Below are 15488 nucleotides of genomic sequence, written 5' to 3'. Positions count from 1 at the left end.
ATCAAAAACCTTTGTAATCATCATTATAACATAACTATGACTTATGTATGTTGTGTAAATAATGCATATCTTCCTGTACTGACTATAAAATGTTTTTCAATCACTCTACATTTTTGCAGATTTCCTGTATTAATATATGAATATGAAAGTGTGTATGTTACATGACTGAGTTTTGTTTTCCTTTACCTAGCTCCTGCGGATGTTCTTCCGGCAGCAGGATGAATTGCGGCGGCTGAAGGAGGAGCTGACCACCAAGGACGTGCGAATACGCCAGCTGGAGCTGGAGCTCAACAACCTGAAGAACGTTAGCCCCAACAACGTTTGACCTCTCAGCCTCCTGGACTGGCAAAGCTGCTTCCTTTGCCCCCAATTCTGACCTCCAACGAGCTTCTGAGCCCTCCTACGCCTCTTTTTTGATATATCATAACGTCATTCCTGCTGCTCCACATAGTGCACACAATAATATCATAAGTGTTGGATAATGTCTTAACTGGAATATTGTAATAATGGCCAACATGATATGGACAAATCAGTGTTAATGGACTGCCACCTTAACATGGAATAAGAGATGTTTTGACATCCAATCCTTTTAGTTATTATCTGTTTTACAACTTCTTCGTGATCTAGCACACTCAAGTGTTACGATCAGTTATTGCATATTATCTGCCAGACCTCCAGAGTGTTTGTCTCACTGTGCCTACCCTATCATTAACGTGGCATTACCTTGATCACGCCTACACTCATCTTCTTATAATGACCAAATCACCATTTTAATTTTAATCTTTTTTTTGCTGAAGCAAAACTGGAGGTTAAAGAGACTGTCACAGCTCCTGTTTTCCTTCCACAAGGCCTTACATCCTGCTGCAGACGCAGTTTGCAGTGATCTCAAAATGGTGAATTACGGCACCTGACAGACGAGACGAGGTTTTGCAGACACGGATCATGTTTTTCATAGGGCTGCTTTTCCCGTAGCTTCTTTTCTCACCTGCAGATGTTGCTGCTGGCTATAAATTGACTTCACAGTACCGGCTTACAGCTACTCAAATGCAGTCTTTCTTTCCAAGGAGAGTGGATCATTCACTCACTTTAAGTAGTTTATTCTTTATTTAGATAGCAGGAAAGCAGCAGAGAAGACGTGGATCCAGAGGTGGTGGACTTGGGTAACTCGAATATAGGGAAGCTGAAACTGGCTGTTACTGGTTTTAGGGCAAATTTAAAGGATGGGTGGTAATGTATATTTGCTTCTATTTATTTGACACATTTTACATTTTTAGCTAATAACATGTATATTTGTTAATCCCACTGTTTTGTATGATGTGGCTGCGCAAGTAATGATTGTGATGCTTGATAGATTTTTGCTGAATGTTTCGGTTGCAAGATTTGTGTGAAATGGTACCTTACATGGTATTAGATCTTTGACTACAACAATATAGTCACGCCTTTTCCTAACAGCGCAGAAAACTGCAATAATAACCAACCTTTTACATTTAGACTAAGTATATCACCATTAGTGACATGTGTTTAACTGTAGATGTGTAATTTTGCTCGAGACTCCAGGCTATCTGCCTCTTTGCCACTTGTACCATCAACAAACTTAGGCTAAACGGCAGTTTAAACACCTAAAGTTTACCATTTAACTGTTTTTTTCCCTTTAGTTTTAAAATTTAAGATAAATGGGAACTGAATTATCATATGATTGGCTCTGTAATGTCAGCGAGGTTAAAGCAGTTACCAAAAAGATTCTGCTAAACATGCCATGTGTCTCTTAACCCAGGCCCAATCACATTCAGCCTCGTCTTATTACTGATTCTGCTCTCGATGACTTAGAAAAGGGAAAGGTTGAATCCGCCGTATGTATAGGAAGAACGGAATTTGTACCAAGAGTAAGTGAAAAGTAAGTGAAAGTCACAAGTCTTCTCTTAGTGGGGACATAAAGGGTCCGAAGCTTCAGAGTTTCAGTGAAAACAGTCAGAAAAAAGAACATATGAACCCTGTAGACTTGAACCACGGATGCATTAGTGTTAAATGTTTCTTGTAGGAAAAATAAAAGGATAGCGTGAAAGTAGACAGTGGGAAAAGGATCCACCAGAGACGGATCAGCGACAGGGGAGAGACAGGTGAAGCTGGGATGGGGTTGTATGTCAGGGCTTCAGTGTAGGTGTACTGAGGACTAAAACCAACCACTTATGTGTTGGGAAGGTTGTATAACTTCTTATAAAATGACAAACTCTTTGTACAGTTGTTAATTGGCATTTGGCTAAGACAAGTGTTACCATGGCAGTTCCTCTGAATATGTATGGCCCTGGACTTGATTAATGTTTTGGACAACGAGTAAACTCGAGCTTAAATTTGCTCGTCTGTACTAGCACGTCTCGTTCAATGGAGTAAACAGTACCACATCTCAGTGTGCTGGAAAATGCACCCTGGATCAGTTTTCCATCATTATTACTACACAGGGTGCTTTTCATCATGCTAACACGTCTCCTCGCTTCCCTCACACACACACACACACACATCTCTTCCTCACGTCTAAGCTTCTCTAAGAGAGGGAGAGATGCGAGGACGGAGGAGTCAAATGAGAAATCCTTGTTCTGTAGCGTCTTAAGTGACGTCAGACACATACGATGTGTTGCTTCAAGCGGTGTGCCACGTGTGAAGGTGCGGCATCATATCTAAATTGTCGACATCAACGGCAGCAACAGTAAAAAATGGTCCCTTTTTCATTTTGGCGCCAATCTAGCTCCAGGAGACAAAATATTAAAAAGATTTTTGGTTTGGTTTCTCTTTCTTAAACTGGACTCCTGTATACACTTTTCCATTTGACTTGACAACGTTGTACAAAAACCACAAACTGCAAAATGTATATAAAAGGGATTTATTGAAGTGAATGGGAGGGAAAAAAGAAACAATTTGGCTGATGACAGTGGATTTAAAGGAGTGAAAATTCACTGAGGTAGGCCAATTTGACCAGTACGTATAATAGTGAAAACAGAGTCCAAATAACTGACCGTTTTCCAGAGTTTACACTTTGAAACAATACAATTTCAATGCACATAAGTTGCAGTTGTAACCTCCTTTTATATCAAGTACTTCTCTACACTACCACCACAAATTCAGACATTGCCACCTGCGTGTCACAGAAGAGAACATGGAAAAGAAAAGCAATAATGAGTTCTGATGTTGAACATTTCTCTTTATGGAAAGGTGATGCATACAAAGTTATGTTCAAATTCCAAGAAATTTCACACTGCGTATTTTAGCTAAAGCAGCATACATATTTAATATCTTATTACAATTCATAGTTTCACCTAAGATGTCTGTTCAATGTCTGCCGTCATCAAAGAGAATACAAAAAAATAGATTTGGTCATTATTTACAAGAACACGTAATTTCCGAACTATCAAAGCTGAGGGTTTAAGGAGGAGGAGCGGCTTTGACAAGGGCAGACATTTGTTTGCTATGATTTAAAAATATGCCCCTGTGAGGGTCACACTGTGCATGTTCAGACAAGTTTCACACCAGGACAGCAGAGAGTATTGGCATACTTGTGACACTACAAATACATAACTTACATTAAAAAAAAAAAAAGAAAACAATGCAAAAATAAGTTTAAGACGAGGAGAGAACAGCCATACATGAAATCCAGTAGTTGACTTTAAAATGTATTAGACATGCACTCTTTTTTTGTTTCATTTTGTTTTTTTCTTTTGGGGGAGGGAAGGGGGGACTTAAAATACGTAAGTCATCAGAAACTGGTCTTACACAAACAGTGAGAAAAGAAAAACATTTCTTAAAAAGGTTTATCTTTGCTATAATTGGATATTACAAAATTGGTGTCCACAAAAGCAGTTAAAAGTGGACTGGAACACAGGAGCATCAAAAAGGTACATAAATTTAACTTAGTTCTCCAGACAACCCCGTCTACCTGACTGGCCAATAACAAAAACCACTCCTACTGCAATATGAAACTGGGGGAGGGGAGGGGGGGGGGGGGGTACATGAGGGTGTTTGGGAAGTGACTGGGAGATACAAGTTTAAAACAGTTCACAACTTAGCTTCAAGAGGACTCTCAATCGTCTTCATCCTCCTCCCCTTCTTCATCCAGTTCCCTTTTTCTCTTCTGACCTCGCTCTTCATCTAGAAAACAAGAGTCACATTTGAAGAGCAGAAGCAGGTCGATGTGTTCTTTGTGACTGCCGTCTCAATGCAATTTTCACATTACAAGACAAACTGACGGTGCGTCCCAAATCTATACTACGTGCTGAATTAAAGCAGTTGTTAGTGTGTTCACACCGGAAAGAAGACAAATTTAGAAAATTTCAAAAATCCCGAATGTTTGAAGGCAATGAAGGAGCTTTCCACAGCTGCTACTGCTCCCTAACAGTAATTGAAACGTCTTAGAGAGAGGAGTGTCTTGGAAATTGTTGTGTTGGAGTACAGAGTACATCCATAGCTTAGCCCCATCTAAAGGATTTTCAATGTCATGGCTGAAGATTGAGCTGATTTCCCCAATGTGGATGAGTCAAGTCACCTCTCGCGAGATTTCAGAACGAGACTTCTCCTTGTGAAAGACTTGGTTAGAGACAATAACAAACAGACCGGCTCAAGACAAAGCTAAAGAAAATGTTTTATTTCTACGCAGGATCCTTTCCCTACTGAAGGCAGATACTTGTAATAACACTCTGAACCTGTCAGTAGCAAGATCTTTAAGTGGACGTACACTCGTCTTTGCCTTTGTTTCCCAGTTGAAGCGCTTTCATTCAATACTGAACCAACCTCAAAAACGACGGTTCCCATTAGTCACTTTGATACAAAATCATGGGAATATTTCCTATTAGGAAGAGAAATCCTTCCTGACGAGAGTTTAAAACAGTCGGCGGTGTTAATATGCCAGTAAGCGTAGCAGTGCACCAACAAAAGCGGTAAACTAGCTCACACACTTGGATGTAAGCAACAAAAGATTAAGAATCATCTTTGCGAATGTTTTATGCAGAAGGAAACTGATGCAACATGTTTGTTGGGCCTCAAGGAAAGTATGAAAAAAAACCTATATATAGTGTAAAGATTAGTATACACTTAGCATGTAGTGTGGAATTGGGAGACAGCTTCTGAGCTCAAGTCAGCCCCCATTTCACTCACCTTCATCATCCTCATCGTCCACCTCCTTGTCATTCAGGTCTTCCTCCTCTTCCTCCTTTTTTGAAAACAGATGGTAACGTTAATATACTTGTTTCAGAGGGAAAACAATTTTAAGCGCGAATCTCATTTATTCTCACCTCTCCACTGAGGTCATCATCTTCCTCTTCTTCATTCTCCTCTTCGTCCTCCTCTCCTTCTTCCTCCTCCTCGTCTCCTGGTGCTGTATCGTCATCATACTCTTCCTCATCTACATCTGGTTGAAACCAGTTGGTGGTCATTTATGAGGCAAATGTTCAAACGTCAACATAAGCAACTTTAAGAGATGCTAAGAAACACACGAGGGGCTTCAAACTCACCGTCGTCATCTTCCTCGTCATCATCCAAGCCCTCTGCGTAGACCTCGGCATCAGAATCTGGCGCCTCTTTGTCGTCTTTGTCGTACCCGTCCAGGTACGTGAGCTGGGGTAGTAGCTTGAATACGTTGTCTCTGTATTCGTTCAGGTTTGTCACTTCACAGTTGAACAGATCTAGGCTTTTCAGGGTGCCCAATTCTTTCTGTCAAAATAAAAATCACGTTTGATGAATATTAACAGTCAGCTGCCGTTTATAGTGTGTGTGTAATTGAGGGCCCCACTTACCAATGGTTCTATTGTGCTGAGGTCTTTAATCTTGTTGCCGCTGAGGTTGAGATGTGTGAGGTTGGGGCATTTTGCAGCCAAAACTTCCAACCCTCCTGAGATCCTGTTATCGCTGAGTTCGAGCTGTTGATCAAGTAAAACAATCAAAATGTGCAAAAACCTCAAAGCCTTAAGTAACAGACTTGTTTTGTGCAATAAAAACACCCACCTTTTTGAGTTTATTTAGCTTCGGCAAGTGGGCAACTGTCATCAGCCCAACGTTGATTGTGCTTAGAAATTCCAGCTCCTCAAATTCGTCCGTTAGACCCTCGATCTTTCCCTCGTTTGAGCGACAGTTGTCTAGAACAAGTTCTTTGACCTGCGCGGGGGAAAAAAACACATCCGGTCAGCATTTGACTTATTTCAAAATACCTGAAAGGTTAAAATACGGAGTGTAGAAAATATTTTAAGTAGGCGTTCATTTTCTGTTTGTATAGACCAGGGGTGTCAAACTGATCCAGTAAAAGGGTCGCTGTGGCTGCAGGTTTTCATTCCAACCAGGCAAGAACACACCTGACTCGACTTACTCAATCACCTGAACTGTCTTCACACCGATGATTTGTTGGACCAAGTGTGTTTTTGATTGGTTGAAATGAAAACCTGCAGCCACACGGCCCTTTACTGGATCAGTTTGACACACATGGTATAGACGGACATGAATATTATGTTTTAGCTGTTTCAAGGTTAAAAATCTTTTGATAATAGTTTTGTTTTATCTGAGAGGGATGCACATTTGTACGAGAAGCTTTGATTCCTACTGAGGTTAATGTGACTTTACGTGTGAGTCACTTTGGACAAACGTGTCTGTGTAATAAATAAGATGCTGCGTAAACTGACTTTATACTCCTACTCTGAGGGAGAAACTGTGCTTTTTACTCCACTACATTTATTTGACCACTATTTACTTTGCAGTTATGTTTTTTTAATTCAAAATATATATAAGCTTGTTAAATATGATCCATTACTTTATATTAAACTGACCAGCAGCATATAAAGTAGTTAAAAACTGCTCCACTTTGACCATCAATAAAATGCTAAAATGTATATATAATACCTTATAATAATAATATAATTTTTGTTGCATAAGTACCTTTATTGTAAGGGAGTATCTATAGTCAAGTAAAGAATCTATACTTTGACCAGTGGTGGAAAGTAAATAAGTACATTTACTCAAGTACTGTAGCCTACTTAAGGACAGATACTTGTACTTTAAGTATTTATATTTAAATTACTTTGTATCTGTACTCCAATACATTTGGAAGGCTTATTTTGTTTTTACTGAACTACATTTATCTTATATTTGATCTTCATCGTCACTGGTAATTTTGCATCATTAATTTGACTTATATTATGGATTAAACATAGTGATTAAGCCACCGAGCAGTATATAAAGTAATTGACAGAAAATTAAATTAGCTCCAACTTTTACCAGCTGCAACATCAAAGTGATGTGTACACAATAATAATTATGATAATCCATTAATAGCCAATCATACATATTTTTCTCTAACTGCTTATTGATGTGAATAATGTGTACTTTTAATTTTGATACTTTAAAGAGACTTTACAAATACACAAATGCTAAATAGGCTACAGATGATAAAAAGTCCTTCCACCAATCACCCCTGTCCTTGATAAATGGGACTACATTATAAAATAACTACAGCATACATCTTCAACAGGGGGTCCACGAATTTTCTCAAAAATATGTCTAAAAATACACATTAACACAAATTCAACATTGTTAGCAAATATACATTTGTGAAAAATTAAATAAATACATTTGGACAACCTTGATGATACGCTTACTGGCTTATAGGATTAAATGTGCCTTCATCATTTATGTTAAACATTAAAATAAGATGTATAAATAAATGAATATGTTAATAATGAGCATTGTAACAAGTTAGTAGTGTATGCAACATAAAAAGCCACCCTATATGTAAGGTCCAGTTTAATATGCAACTCATTTTAATACAGTATTTGCACGGGGTTGTGTGTGTGTGTGTGTGTGTGTGTGTGTGTGTGTGTGTGTGTGTGTGTGTGTGTGTGTGTGTGTGTGTGTGTGTGTATGGGGGGCTTAAAAGCGTCTTAGACCCCTGAACTACAGCAGCCTGAGCGTCGATTATGTCTCGGCGCATTGATATCTAAAGAGTCTGGTGTGCGGTCACAGGTGGGGTGTTATGTGATATTTTGCCCCTACCCGGCCATGAACGTGACTCAGCCAATCAGCACTGAAGACCGGAACTCTTTTTTTTTTTTTTTTTTAAATTACAGTCATCATCAATAACCCGTCGACACATCTCAACTGTAGTTATCGCGATGGCTCTTCGTCCATTACGTAAATATCACATTTGAGCTACTTTTTCCCAGTTAAAACAAACGCTGTAGTCGTTATTTATGCATTTTTTTCACCGGTTACCGAGTGAACACGTAACGAGAGATGTGTGAACGGTTGAGAGCGATTAGTCAAAACAAGTCGCGAGGCAAACAGCCCTACGAGTCGTGCACAGGGTCATTTGTGAGTAGGAGGGGCCGCTGGAGCAGATTAGTACGCTGCCAGGCAAAACGATACATTGTTGCATTGCTGCTAAAACTGTTGCCGATTTGGACTGAAGGCGTGTTTTATGTCCCACTTCTGTTAATGAGAAGGTAATGATGAAACCGGCCGTCGTTTGTGTCGAAATGAACTGAGGGATATTCGGTGTATTTCGGGTTGCCTTTGTTTCTCGGTAAAATGGCGGCTTGTCCTAGTTCTGGGAAAACTAGAGCAACAACGCGGCTCCACCATTTGTTTTCATTTCACGCTGGAGGTGTCGTCGAAAACCCCCACACGAGTCTCACTGAAAACCCGCCGAATGCACACGACCCAGCAGTAAAATAACGAGATGTTTGTGATGCACCGTCCGTGTTTCTCGCCCAGCCTGCTAGCGCCGCTTTCTTTCGGCCATCTGTGCGCACTGTGGCTCCAGCAGTCGGCTGCACGGCACCGGGCTTACGAGGCTCAGCGCTCGGTGTTTTGAATGCACTTCCTGCAGAAATAAACGAATTCAACTTGGGCGGGTTAAAGAGCATCTTTTAAGTGTCGGATGCAGATGTATAGCGGTAACACGAGGCTGGGATCTGTATGCATCGTTGATAATGTCATGACTTTGAGTCTCCGCATCCTTAACGCGCCAAGTGCGCGGCTCAAAAAAATGTTTCATTTCCCAGCGAAAGCACGCGGATAGCACGGCGACTAAGCACTAAATAAAGACGGCACAGGGTTTAAACGGGGGGGAAAGAGGGGGCGCGTTCGTAGATCAAAAGTTACAAATATGGCTTCTCGTGCTGCTCGCCTTGTTTATACCGCTGGCATCAAAAGCTGTGCTGCATTTCTCAAACTGCACATCAAAGACGTGCACAAAAGTTGAACCGGTTGTACCTGCAGCGACCCACCGAACGTAAACATGTTCGCAGAGCAACAATGTGACCACGACGCCTCCATCATCTCGTTAAACTTGCAAGAAACTTTGGATCCCCACGCCGAGACATCACACGGACGATTCTCCATTAGCTGAGAGTGAAACAGTAACCGGAGAGATGCGAGCACAACTTACATCTGACGGAGTGCGGTTCCGCAACTCTAGGTGAATTCTTTTCTTCATGTCCATCCTCGATCGGCGCGCCCGCGATACGATAACACACTTTTAAATAATTACCGCAAATGCAACTAGCAACCTCCAGAACAGACTGCTGTTGTTCATTCAAACTTGATCCGCTCGGTGGGCGGGCGCACGTCTCGGGATTGTCGTCACCGCCGACCAATAGCACGAGCCGAATAAAGAGGGAACGGATTTACAGACACACAACCCAATGGAGACACCCCTATAAATCTGGGTGGGGTTTTGTTGTCGAAGTTTGGTTGTTTGTTAACTTAAGTTTACATTTGCTTATATGATGCGTTAACGGTGTCCACTGAGTACATGTCGCGGGAGGAGGATGTGACGTGTTGGTCAGAGCAAAACTGTCCCAATCAAACAAAAACACACTTATAAAGATGGCAAACATGTGGAGATCCTGGAGTTTTGGTTTCATTCTCTCATAAAAACAACATACATTTGTCCCAGTACTCAAAAGAATAAAGTCACCGATTAAATCCTACATGCACATGCAAAGAACAGCAATGATAATAACAGTGTGGGCTGGACAACAGCATTAAATGATAGGCTGTGTAAGGAACAAGGTGTCATCTCAAAAGTGAAGCATGACAGAAATAAAAACAAATACAGATTTTTGTTCTTTTTTTCTATGACTGATAACTGCTGTAGCATTTTACAACATATGAAATGACCTGCATTTATTATAGATAATATAGAATAAAATAAAAATAGCCTGTATTTTAATTATTAACTCAAAACGTGATGTACTGTAGAGGTAGCCTCCAACTTTATTTTCACACTTGTGGCTCGCCTCATCTCCTATTAACAACAAAAACACCTGAACCTCTGCTTCATTATAGATTTAATTGTTACGTATTGCACATTATACAAATAAACGTACACCTTTGCAGATTACAACATTAATACGTAAGCATGAACAACATACAATCATTATTGATTTGTAATCCACATTTTCTTCTCCAAATCATATATATACGATAAACTAATGTGCATTTTTATTTATTAAACTAATAGATTTCTGTTCTGTTAAATTCTCCAAAAGCTCAGTAATTGAGTAATGCCATCGATGTCTCTTGATCATGTGAGCAGTCAGACCTCCAGGGACTCTCTCATTAGGTAAACTGTGAGTATCCTCTGTCCAGGAGCAGCAGAGCTCAGTGTGAGGCTGTAAAGAGTTCATCCACAAGGGGGAAGCAGAGGCACCAGTCTGGAGCCAGTCCCCATCATACCACCAGGGGGTTTAAATTGCCATGTTTCACTTGAACCCTTGATACAAGTAAAAGAGAGAAAAATTCATAAAGGTGGATGAGGAGGTGCTCTAATCACATCCCGAGCACAATCCGCTTTTGATGAACAATAGCGGCTCTAATGAAGCCCCGTAGTGTCCGAGCAAATTAAAAACACCTAATGTGAAGAGAAAATGATGAAATATATCAGCCTGAAAAGAGCTTTTGATTGCCAAATTGAAACACATGCCAATGGTTATCAAGAGGGCGGACTCTGTCGCTGCTTGTCCCGTGTAACTTTATTAGTTTGATAAATAACATGCATGTTCATGATAAGGAGACGGGAGTAACTGCAGATAACAGCATTAGTTCTGCCCACTCCGAGGCGATCTGCCTTTTCTCCTCTGTGCTTCACGCAGCAGCCTATTCTCCACATTAGCTCCCTGCTTTACTCCATTAGTGTCAAACAAGCCGCATTATAAAAACTGCACATGAATCACAGTTAATGAGGCTATAACTTTCCATGTATAATTAATCTGCTATAAAACACGTTATTGATAGATAATGAAGGCAATGCATACTAGCTGATATGTGGCTTTGTTTGCTCAACAAGTCAATCACAATCTATTAAGCTGGAGTTCTCATATACGTTTGAAATACTGAATACAGACTGAGATGTCAAAATCCACTTTTATCTTGTATTTTCTCTTACTCTTAACAGCATTAAGGTTGTGAAAGTCATGTTACTTAGTTTGTCTGGCAGCATCACATGTCGAATGTGTATCAGCTCTTTGCTCAGGCTGTATGAGTGAAAGTATTAAAACCCAAAGACCCTGTGTTTTTGTTTGGCTGCCTTATTCCATCAAATCAAAATAGCCTGTGTCCCAGTGTGTAGGTTTCACAAAGAAAGACTTTGGCTTAGATCTAACTGCTACTCAGACTTTAGATTGACATCTAAATTCATTTGAATAACACGGCTCTTAGGCCACAGTTAGCCTGGGGGCATATCTTTGTGAAACTGGCCCCTGGTTTGCACCAAAATTAGGACCAAGACACCCGACAGGCAGGTTGGGGGAACAAAAGGCGGGCTTTAATAACATAAAGCGAAATACAAAAACTAATAGGCAACAAAAGAAAAGCATAAAACACAAGAAAAGTAGAAAACTAAACAATATGAAGATGTAACTACGAAGCAAAGCATACGACCCGACACTGAGACAAGGGAACAAGACTAAATACACAAGGAAAGGAAAGGAGGGTGAAACGAGGGACAGGTGACATGAGGGCGCCTACATGAATGCTCTGTATCAAGTTCACTTAACTAGACCTTTCATTTAAATCCAGTGTGAGAGAGATATCATGTTGACTAAAATGATTTTAAAGCTAATTTGTGTCATAGTTATGATAGTCACAGCAATTGAGAATTTTATTTAATAAACACCCTGTTTCAAAAATAAAATTTGAAAATGTAAAAACAAGTTTGTACAGAGCCCGTAAATCATTATCTTGTATTATCTTTTAGGTCTTCAGGGGCTCCATAGATGATGTTTTTTTTACATTTTCAAAAATAACAAATGATTAAGATACAACAAAAATAAATAGTAATTACCAACCTTTCACTTCCTGCCAAATCCAGCTCCAGCCTCTGATGGCAAATTACCGTTAAGTTACGCAGCTGTGTGTCTTCATGATGCTACAGTCTGTGACATTTTTTTGAATTAAACACTTTTCCATTTTGTCAATGTCAATTTAAAAAAGTGACCCCATCGACTGAATATGAATCCATACTGGATGACTGAAACTACCAGGGGTCCAAAGTGTCACGCCACCCCCATTAGCCACTTGCAAAATGTTACCCAAACAGAACCATACCCACCATGAAGAGTTGCAAAATGACACATAAATGACGACACAAATGTGTAAACTAAGTAAAAAAAGATGCATAACAACTACAAAGAGACACAAAATGACCACAAAGAGATTTAAAACAACTCATAACCTGCTCATGCATACTGGGAGTTCAGTTCAGCGTATAGCCCCCCGGTTTAAGAGTTCAGTAGATTAAAAGCTTGGCAATAATAATCCTTAACCAACAAAGTTAGTAAATCAATTATTGAGTTATAGATTAACTAGACATGATTAGACAGGGCAAGTGGTCCAGGCATCTAGTAAGGATGCTCCCTGGGCGCCTCCCTAGGGAGGTGTTCCAGGCATGTCCAGCTGGGAGGAGGCCTCGGGGGAAGACCCAGGACCAGGTGGAGAGATTATATCTCCACACTGGCCTGGGAACGCCTCAGGATCCCCCAGTTAGAGCTGGTTAATGTGACCTGGGAAAGGGAAGTTTGGGGTCCCCTGCTAGAGCTGCTGCCCCCGCGACCCGACCCCGGATAAGCGGTTGAAGATGAGTGAGTGAGTGATTAGACAGTTGTGGACGTCGATGAAGAAGCAACCAGCCTCCTGGTTTGTGTATAAAGAGAGGACTTAGGTGTTGAACTGGTGCTGCCTGTGGAGCTGCTTGCCAACCTGGTTTGCTCCTGTAGGAAAAGACAGACAAGTTGTGAGATATGATGACTGTGTTTTCTTGGTGCGGCGTTTATGAAGAGGTGGGTTGAATAACATGAGAGAGAGAGAAAACCTTCAAAATCACTTGCTTCAGTCTTCACTTGGCAGAGAGACGTGTTTTTTTTCTGGCTGGAGTTTTTGACACTTCCCCTGGATGACAAACACAGGATTGTTTTCCATAAATTTGGGTTAACTTGCCAAAGAGACAAACATGATATATGGGATCATTTTTGTTTATAGCCTCACCATGCTGCCTGGAATCATGTTAGGACACATATTAGGGCAGTCTGGCTTAAACTGTGTAACTTGTAAAATACTGCACACTATGAACTCTTCTTTCCTGGACACATAACTGAAATCCACTGATATCTGATTGGTTATTTGTCATATTTGTGGACTACCACCGGTGTCTTATTGTGTCAGAAATGGCATCTGTGAAATAATATGAACCATAGTTACGGTCTTGCAGTTGTATGTTAACCAATCAAGTTGCAGTTTACATCCAAACTGTCCAGACTTAAAAAATAAATATGCAGTAAAGCTTTTCATCACCACTGTTGCTGTTACGTTGCTGTTTGCTCATGGAGGAATTGTTGGGTCTCTGTAAATCACAAATAAGTCACAGGGTGGGTTCTAGACCTACACTGCATGTAAAATGTCTTGAGAGAACTTTTGTTATGCTTTAACACTATAAATAAAATTGAATTTAAATTGAAGACTTTGAAGGGATTTAATAAAAGGTATTAAGTGCATTCTTTGGTAAAATGTGGACGCTTCACACACACACTCACATGTACAACCCGGCAGAAGATCTATACGGTCACCACAGTTTCAAATTTAGTGTCATCAATTCAGTATATGACCAAATGTCTCCCTTTGACCTTTTGTATATAAAATGTCGTCACGTCATCATTTTATCCTGTTAGACATTTGTGTGAAATGTCTTCATAATTAATGTAAAATGTTTTTTGTGAGGTCACAGCTCTAAAATAATCAGAAAATCTATCAACAATCGGTTCATCTTTAAGTCCAAGTGGACATTTGTGCCAAATTTGAAGGAAATCCCTTCAGGGGTTCCTGAGATATCAAGAGCTCAAGAATGGGGACGTACAGACGGATGACATGGAAATAAAGTGCCTCCGTCCACAGGTGTCGCTCACACAGAGGCTTAAAAATGGTTTAATATGCCTGAAACTGTTCATTGTCACCGGAGTCTTTCTTTTTTACATTATTTGCAAAATATGTGGCTCATTGAAAGGAGCCAGTTGAGGTGGTTCGGGCATCTATTGCCCCCTGGGCGCCTCCCTAGGGAGGTGTTCCAGGCACGTCCAGCTGGGAGGAGGCCTCGGGGAAGACCCAGGACTAGGTGGAGAGATTATATCTCCACACTGGCCTGGGAACGCCTCAGGATCCCCCAGTTAGAGCTGGTTAATGTGGCCCGGGAAAGGGAAGTTTGGGGTCCCCTGCTAAAGCTCCGACCCCCGCGACCCGACCCCGGATAAGCGGATGAAGATGAGACGAGATGAGCTCCAAATAACCCCAAAGGTATTTAACTCAGAACACAGACAATGAAACTTCTGTTTGATTCTGAATTCTGTTTGAGGAAAAACATCTTCAGATCTTCTTTGCATGCCGTCTCTGTCACAGACTCTCAGCTGTCGGACTTTGAATTGAGATTTCATCCGTCAGAACAACTTGTTTAAGATCTTGAGACTTGTATTTTCAGGAAATGTCAGGATGGGAAACCATTGGATCTTTCCTTGGTGATCTTTCAAGCAAATCGTACAGAGGCATCGGCCCCTTCTTTATCCAATCATACTTTATAAAAACCCCTGATTGAAAAGACATTTAGATGAATAATATGGATAGATGTACTTAATTGATCCCAAATTGGGAAATTCTTTCATTTCTTGTGCTTTACATTTATGATTTTTTTGTGAATTCCAAGGTTCGATGTATGATATTGTGCAGTGACATGCAGTGAGGGTTGGGGTTGGGGAGGCACTGACTCACAAGTCAGATTTACAAACATACAGTAGGATGCCAATAGGATAGGATGAGAGAATAGGAGCGAATAGGATGCTGAAAACCATTTTAAAACACCAGTGCAACTGTATATTGCAGTATATCTTACCTTTACTGTAAATGACTGTATATTGCAGTATATCTTATATCTTCATTTTTTGTGAATTCCAAGGTTCGATGCATGATATTGTGGTAGA

General features: G+C 40.4%; 2 protein-coding genes across 5 annotated transcripts in view; one reads left to right on the top strand and one right to left on the bottom strand.

Annotated features, from left to right (window-relative positions):
- coro2ba (coronin, actin binding protein, 2Ba) overlaps positions 1 to 2357 on the top strand; it is a 46944-nt gene extending 44587 nt beyond the window's left edge. For all 3 annotated transcript variants that reach the window (XM_083933863.1, XM_083933864.1, XM_083933865.1), the window contains one exon: positions 191 to 2357. In XM_083933863.1, coding sequence (XP_083789989.1) covers positions 191 to 325 — 135 coding nt within the window. In that variant the 3' untranslated portion in view covers positions 326 to 2357. The remainder of the gene's footprint in view (positions 1 to 190) is intronic.
- A 502-nt stretch (positions 2358 to 2859) lies between these two features.
- anp32a (acidic (leucine-rich) nuclear phosphoprotein 32 family, member A) lies at positions 2860 to 9569 on the bottom strand. Of its 2 annotated transcripts, none has more exons than XM_083915934.1 (7): positions 9416 to 9569; positions 5986 to 6135; positions 5778 to 5900; positions 5496 to 5694; positions 5277 to 5392; positions 5140 to 5194; positions 2860 to 4137 (listed from the first exon to the last, which is right to left on the bottom strand). In XM_083915934.1, exons 1-7 carry the CDS (start codon positions 9467 to 9469, stop codon positions 4070 to 4072), a joined length of 765 nt encoding a protein of 254 aa, XP_083772060.1. In that variant the 5' UTR covers positions 9470 to 9569; the 3' UTR covers positions 2860 to 4069. The 2 variants fall into 2 exon arrangements, with proteins under 2 accessions (XP_083772060.1, XP_083772061.1); XM_083915935.1 differs by having other exon boundaries at positions 5277 to 5386.
- Positions 9570 to 15488: the final 5919 nt, after the last annotated feature.

Source organism: Echiichthys vipera, assembly GCF_963691815.1.
Source record: "Echiichthys vipera genome assembly, chromosome: 1".
NCBI classification, from domain to species: domain Eukaryota; kingdom Metazoa; phylum Chordata; class Actinopteri; order Perciformes; family Trachinidae; genus Echiichthys; species Echiichthys vipera.
Note: the sequence above shows the minus strand (reverse complement) of the source record. Positions and strands in the feature narration are given on the sequence as shown.

Coding starts and splice junctions, on each gene's coding strand:
- anp32a (XM_083915934.1), bottom strand. CDS start 9,469: ATGGACATGAAGAAAAGAATTCACCTAGAGTTGCGGAACCGCACTCCG. Junction 6,136..9,415: donor GGAACCGCACTCCGTCAGAT/GTAAGTTGTGCT, acceptor TCCCCCGCGCAG/GTCAAAGAACTTGTTCTAGA. Junction 5,195..5,276: donor ATGATGACCTCAGTGGAGAG/GTGAGAATAAAT, acceptor TTTTCAAAAAAG/GAGGAAGAGGAGGAAGACCT.